The sequence below is a fragment of the Babylonia areolata genome, chromosome 21 (genome assembly GCF_041734735.1).
Source record: "Babylonia areolata isolate BAREFJ2019XMU chromosome 21, ASM4173473v1, whole genome shotgun sequence".
Lineage (NCBI taxonomy): Eukaryota > Metazoa > Mollusca > Gastropoda > Neogastropoda > Buccinidae > Babylonia > Babylonia areolata.
Genome location: NC_134896.1, coordinates 12,135,617 through 12,143,116, shown reverse-complemented (window position 1 = coordinate 12,143,116; position 7,500 = coordinate 12,135,617). Strand labels below are relative to the sequence as shown.

Below are 7,500 nucleotides of genomic sequence, written 5' to 3'. Positions count from 1 at the left end.
CTCGCTGCCCTTCGCTGGCTCCCTATTCAAGCACGAATACAACACAAACTCTCAGTCCTTTGCCACAATTTCTTCACTGATTCTTGTCCTTTCAGATCTACTTTCTGTCTATTCACCATCCAGACAACTCTGTTCTTCAAATGACAAGCGCACACTGTCCATTCCAAAGATTCGTACTAAAACTTATGGTGAACGTTCCTTTTCTTTTGTTGCATCAAAACAATGGAATTCACTGCCCTCACACCTCCGTTCTATCCCAACACCCTCATTCAAGAGAGCACTCAAAACATATCTTTTCAAACTGTACTTCTCTCACTGAAATTTTTGTTAGTGGGAGCTTCCAGGGAATGGTCATTTTCCATCTGCATATGTTTGCTGTGATTTTTGTTGCTAGATGTGCTCTTTGTGTTGATCTGTATGCATCTGTAATGATATTTCGAGATACCCCTGGTTCCCTGGTGTTTATTTTTGACATGGTGAATATGATGAGCTTTGTTTTGCTGTGAGCTGAATCTGTGTGATTTACTGTAATGGCGCCTGTGTCGATTTACATTTCAAAACATTTTTTATATCATTCAGTCTTACATAAATTATGTATATTTTAGCCAATGTCATGTGAAACTGTGTTGACGTTGTTAATATTTTACGACACTTAGTCTTTGATTTGTGTATTCTGTTGTAAAGCGCGGTGAGCCCCATAAGACTGCATTTCATCATTTATACTATGCTTGTCAGCGAAAAGGCTGCGAGAGACTGAGCTTACAGGTTTTACCAGAGTGTAAGTGAGTCACCTCTCTCTCTCTCTCTCTCTCTCTCTCTCTCTATATATATATATGTGTGTGTGTGTGTGTGTGTGTGTGTGTGTGTGTGTGTGTGTGTGTGTGTGTGCGTGTGCGCGCGTGTGTGTGTACCGGACTTCTTCTTCGGCACTGCGTTCCTTTTGTTCCAGCAAAAAATCAGTACTTAGGAGTGCAAAATATACTTTATAAATAATGACACGCTGATATCTCTCTCCCTCTCTCTGTCTCTCTCTCTGTGTTTATCTCTTTCTGTCTCTCTCTGTATCTGTTTCCCTCTGTCTGTCTGTCTGCCTCTGTCTCTCTGTGTCTATCTCTCTCTGTCTCTCTTTCTCTCTCTTTATCTGTTTCCCTCTGTCTGTCTGTCTGTCTGTCTGTCCCTTTAACCAAGAATCAGCAATCAAGGGGTTAAGGTAGGGGTGTGTTGTGGTGTTGTGGTGGTGGTGGTGGTGGTGACTATCTTCGGAAGGAAAAGACAGGAAGACGGCTCTACTAGGTGTGTGAGACAGTGGGGGGAAGAAGCATCACACACACACACACACACACACACACACACACACAAAATTGTCTCTGCACAAGATGCAGCGCTATATAAATACCATTATTATTATTATTATTATTATTATTATTATTATAAAAGAACAAAAAAGAACGAAAGATAACGAAATAAAAGGGAATGGTACGAAGAAAGAATGAAAGACAAAAAAAGAAAGAAAGGGAAGAAAAGAAAGAAACGGTTGAAATAAAAGAACAGAAAATAAGCAACTTTCCTCATCCCATTTTGTCTTAACGTTAACAAGACGAAGAACCCCCCCAAAAAAACAAAACAAAACAACAACAACAAAAAACAAAGAAAAAACAACAACAAAACAACAACAACAAAAAACAACAACAAAAAACAAACAAAAAACCAAACAACAACAACCAAAACCCCCACAAAAAACAGCAACAACGCCACAGACACACAACCCCTCCCCGCAAAATAAACAACAAACAAACAAAAAACCAAACCAAAACAAAACAAAACAAAAAAAACCCCCCAAAAACACAAGCAAAAACCAGAAACAAAACAAAACAAACAAAAGGAAAAAATAAACCCGCTCAAAGAGAAGTTACAACAAATCACAAAAATTTTAGGAGCGGGGAAAAAAAAAACCCACCATCCGTCCCCCCACACCCCAACATCCCCCACCTCCCCACCCCCCGCACCCCTGTCCCCATTTCCTTCCTCACCTGATTACCCCCCCCGACCCCGCCCCCCCTTCCCCCACGCCCCCTTTCATAATCCGTTCTTCCCGCCATTGATCGTCTGTCTTCCATGAAGAACGCAAAGAGGATCGACAGAGCTCTGATCTTGGAAACACAGACCGTCAAACACCAAATTAATGATCTCTTTACCGGCTCGCCAACGGACACAGACAAGATGCACGGGCAATTGCGGGTTTATTGCGCGGATATGAATTCCGAGATCAAAGGCAACGTGCTCAGTATCGACCTCAGGGACTGACAGGGAACAGACAAGAACAAAAACGGAACGAAAGTAAAATACGTCAAGTGGTAGGAAAAAAACAAACAAACCCAAAACAATGCATTACAATACATCTTAATTCATCCATCATCATATCTGTGAAACTGCATGTTTAGTGCATATCTGTTATGCATATGTGTATGTATGTATGTGTGAATGTGTCTTTTTTTTTTCTTTAAAAATTTTTTTTTTTTTTACATTTATTTGCTCATTCATCATCATTGTTGTCTTTTTTATTTATTTATTTTTTTTTTTTTAATTCAAAAATTTTTAATTTTCAATTTTTTTAATTTATTTATTTATTATCAATATTAGTTTTTTGTTTTTTTGAAAATTATTATTATTATTTATTTATTTATTTTATTTATTATATTTTATTACTTTTTTTTTGTACGCTTATAGTTAACTTCATCAAGTTTTTGCGCCTTACACATATTATTATTAGTAGTAGTAGTTCTTTTTTTTTTTAATGAATTTATCTATTATTTATTTATTAAAAAAAAAAAAAAATTCTCAAGGCCTGACTAAGCGCGTTGGGTTACGCTGCTGGTCAGGCATCTGCTTGGCAGATGTGGTGTAGCGTATATGGATTTGTCCGAACGCAGTGACGCCTCCTTGAGCTACTGAAACTGAAACTGAAACTCATCCATTTGGAAATTATTTGTGCATCCATATGCTCGTCACTCACCCAACCACCCGTCCACCCATTACAGAAAAGAGAAAAAACAATAAAGGACGGAAGGAAGGAAGGGGCGGAGGGGGGGGGGGGGGTAAGAGGAAGGGGTGAGGGATTACAGTGGATGGGTGTGGAGGTGGGAGAGGAGGGGGTTGGGGTGGGGGGGGGGGGGTTAGCACCAAGCATCGTTTTGATTCCACTGCAGCCGGCCCAGAAAAAAAAAGTGCCCTGGACTAATTCTGGGGTTTCATATTATTTTGATTGTATGTAAAAGTTTTGATTTTTAAGGGCCTGGAGTCATTCACGGGCATGTCTTCAAAGTCTTCCCGAGCTAATAACACCTCCCCACTGATGTCATGACTTTAGACCTTCCCTGGAATGACTTCATGGAGTTGATTAACTTGGGGTTGTCCGTCATTCTGGAGGCGTCACGAAAACGGTGGTGGTGGTAGTGATGAAGACAGTGTAACCTCTTTATCGATCTGTGTTTCATAAAAATACTTTAAAAAAAACAACAACCCAGGAACAAACAACAACGATGATAATGATAATTAAAAAAAAACGAAAAAAAAAGAAAGAAAAAATATAGCAATAATGATAATAATTCCATTGTAAACAACAACAATAATAATAATAATAATAATAATAATGATGATGATGACGACGATAATAATAATAATAATAATAATAATATACTACTACTACTACTACTACTACTGATAATGACGATACTACTAGTACTACTACTACTACTATTCTCACGCATGCATAAGCTATGAAAGACAACATACGTGAACAGAAGGCCAGAGACAGAGGAAGGGGAAGGGGGAGGGGGGGAGGTAGGTTTTAAGGTCGACTTTAAAAGAGCTGAGTGCAGAGACGACGATGCAAAAGAGGGAGCTCGTTAAAAAAAAAAGAAAAAAAAAGATCTAGGGACTTAGAACGAGCGGCGGCCGATAGAGGAGTGTTTGAACCTGGGAACGCAAATGCAGAGTGGATCTGAAGCTGATTGTACAGAGAGAGATGAGATGTGGCGTTGAAGACACACACACACACACACACACACACACACACACACACACACACACATATATATATATATATATACACACACACACACATATATATATATATATATATATATATATATATGTGTGTGTGTGTGTGTGTGTGTGGTGTGTGTGTGTGTGTGTGTTTCTTTTTTATCACAACAGATTTCTCTGCGTGAAATTCGGGCTGCTCTCCCCAGGGAGAGCGCGTCGCTATACTACAGCGCCACCCATCTTTTTTTTCCTGCATGCAGTTTTATTTGTTTTTTCCTATCGAAGTGGATTTTTCTACAGAATTTTGCTAGGAACAACCCTTTTGTTGCCGTGGGTTCTTTTACCTGCACTAAGTGCATGCTGCACACGGGACCTCGGTTTATCGTCTCATCAGAATGACTAGCGTCCGGACCACCATTCAAGGTCTAGTGGAGGGGGAGAAAATATCGGCGGCTGAGCCGTGATTCGAACCAGCGTGCTCAGATTCTCTCGCTTCCTATGCGGACGCGTTACCACTAGACCATCACTCCACACACACACACACACACACACACACACACACACACACACACACATATATATATATATATATATATGCAAGGGGTAGGTTTGTTTATTTATTCGTTCATAACACGATGTGCTGATGTTGTATTTTATTCTGTGTGAGACAGGAGACCAATGGAGAGAATGCAAGAGAGGAGTGATGTGGTCAGACGTTTTCTTTCACATGGCGAGTCGGGCAGCAGAATTTTGTAGTCACTGAAGGTGGAGGGGGGTGGGGTGGGGGTGAATGGATGCGGCAAACAAAGCAGACAAGAATATTTGTCAACATTAACACATAAAGGGTATACAAGACTTTTACTTTGGAGGGAAACATACATTCGTATGGAATACTATTCAATTTATTGAATTGGTTTGGGAAGAAAACCAGGTCTAAAACTCGATTAAAGGAAATCCAGTATTGGTTATGGAAAGAAGAAAGATGAATTCTATTCAAATCATAAAAAGAGAATGGAATAAAACGAGAAGTAAAACATTCAGGGCCTCAAATTATTCATCCAAAGTATCAGAAACAAATGTTGAAGGTATAAGGTTGTCGAGGTTACCAGTTTATTCAAAACCTGGTAGCAGGATTGGCACTCCTGTGGACAAGGTGACAAAAGTTGAAGTCCTTTCAAAAAATTTGAATTGAAAATACTTTATTTGTGTATCTTGCTGCCAAAACATTATTATTATTTTGAGCATTTACGCCTAATCTTGAAAATAAGCCCTAGGCGTTTACAAATAGAGCACATATGTAAATATCAAAAAGGAAAAAATTGAACATAAGACACCAAGCATCACTAATAATTATTCACACCCCCCCTCACACCCACAATACACACGCGCACGCACACACACAAGTCATAGCACACAACCGTAAATAGTACACAATCAAAAATACTACCAACAAATTTTGAAACTATCAAAACTCACTCTGTCACTAATAGTCATTTTACTTCATACTGGAAAAGGGATGAGCAGTTGAGAATTAATCAGGAGGGGGAGAGGGGGGAGGTGGGGGGGGGAGGTGGGTCTTCAGACTGGATCTGAAAGGTTGCAGTAAGATGTGTGACGGAGAGGCTGAGGAAGTTGATTCCAAAGAAAAGGGAATGAAAAACTGCGTTGGCCATACGTTTTGGTTCGAGCAGGGGGGGTCCTTAGCAGCATGCGCATCCATAAAATGAGTTTACGATGCTGAAGAAGATGTGTCTTGAATGCGTGTGGATCAAACATCCAGACAAGACTACACGACAACATGGAATGGTGGCCTAGAGGTAACGCGTCCGCCTAGGAAGCGAGAGAGAATCTGAGCGCGCTGGTTCGAATCACGACTCAGCCGCCGATATTTTCTCCCCCTCCACTAGACCTTGAGTGGTGGTCTGGACGCTAGTCATTCGAATGAGACGATAAACCGAGGTCCCGTGTGCAGCATGCACGTGGCGCACGTAAAAGAACCCACGGCAACAAAAGGGTTGTTCCTGGCAAAATTCTGTAGAAAAATCCACTTCGATAGGAAAAACAAATAAAACTGCACGCAGGAAAAAATACAAAAAAAAAAAAAAAAAAGGGTGGCGCTGTAGTATAGCGACGCGCTCTCCCTGGGGAGAGCAGCCCGAATTTCACACAGAGAAATCTGTTGTGATAGAAAGAAATACAAATACAAATACAAACATCCAGCGCGAAACATTGAATAAGATGGTACCGAATAAACTGGCTCAAAAAACCTGTTTGCAGTCACCAAATCTGTCATAGATCCGAATGTTGTATGCAGGAACTCCCGAATGAAAAACAACAAACAAAACAAAACAAAACAACAACAACTGACATTGTGTTCAGATATAAACGATCTAATCTTTATGGATCGAACAGGTTCATAAACAATAAATGCAACCGATTTGGGAGCGATGTGGTTTTCGGCAATTGAAAAACCACACAAGCTGGATAATCGTGTTATGAAATTGTTCTGTCGAATCCTTTTTTGATTCAGAATCAACAGAAATGTATTCGGCTTAAAAGCTGGATGGCTAAAAAAAAAAAAAAGGTGTTTATGGTTGGATACGTTTTGAATGAGGATGGAATTTTTCTCAGCCATGAAAAACAATGTAAAAAAATGGAATATGACTAAATCATCTTACATTACTTTAGTTGCATTAAGGCAGTAAAACATTATCATATAAGAAAAGCATAGACATCAGTGATAGCTACATGAACAGTAAAACATTTGATATCTATCGTAGTGTTACACAGAGATCAAATTAAAATTAAGCCTGCAATGAAAAAACAAACAGCAACCTTACTTGGAGACGGAAAGTGGCTCCACCTTAAAACCATTCATCAACGGTACAGAAAGAGTGATAGTTTGCGGACTAGAAATCAGCTCTTAAATTGATTAATGCAAGCGCTATAACAAAAAGAGTACACAAGCACAACTGAAATGACTCCACACTCACACCCATCCACCAGCCATCCCCTGGAAAACACGAAAGAAGATAGAAAACAACAACAACAACAAAAAGACAGACAGAAAGAAAGACAGAAACAAAACAACAACTAAAATATTAAGAAAGTAAATAAACAGAAAAGAAATCAAACCTGGAATCAAACCTGGAACCAAACAAAATTGGAGACGAAAAGAAAGAGAGAGAGAGAGAGAGAGAGAGAGAGAGAGAGAGAGAGAGAGAGAGAGAGAAGAAACAGACAGAAAACCATAAAATCATATTGATACCGTCATGACCCACCTTGAGAGTGCGGCAGAATTTAGCCATGCGTTGTTCGTGGAATCTGCAGATAGATTCAAATCACGAATCGGAACTGGTCGACGATTTATTCAGCAAACTGTCAAAACAGTTGGGTTTTTGTTCTTCTTTAACAGGTCCCTCCTTCTTCGTCTTCCTTTTTCTCTTGTTCTTGTTG

General features: G+C 39.6%; 1 protein-coding gene across 1 annotated transcript in view; it reads right to left on the bottom strand.

Moving 5' to 3' along the window:
* LOC143296717 (neuropeptide prohormone-4-like) overlaps nt 1-7,445 on the bottom strand; it is a 47,529-nt gene extending 40,084 nt beyond the window's left edge. The window contains exon 1 of the mRNA XM_076608773.1: nt 7,326-7,445. Within this exon, the coding sequence (XP_076464888.1) occupies nt 7,326-7,352 (27 nt within the window). The 5' untranslated portion in view covers nt 7,353-7,445. The remainder of the gene's footprint in view (nt 1-7,325) is intronic.
* Between the last annotated feature and the right edge of the window lie 55 nt (nt 7,446-7,500).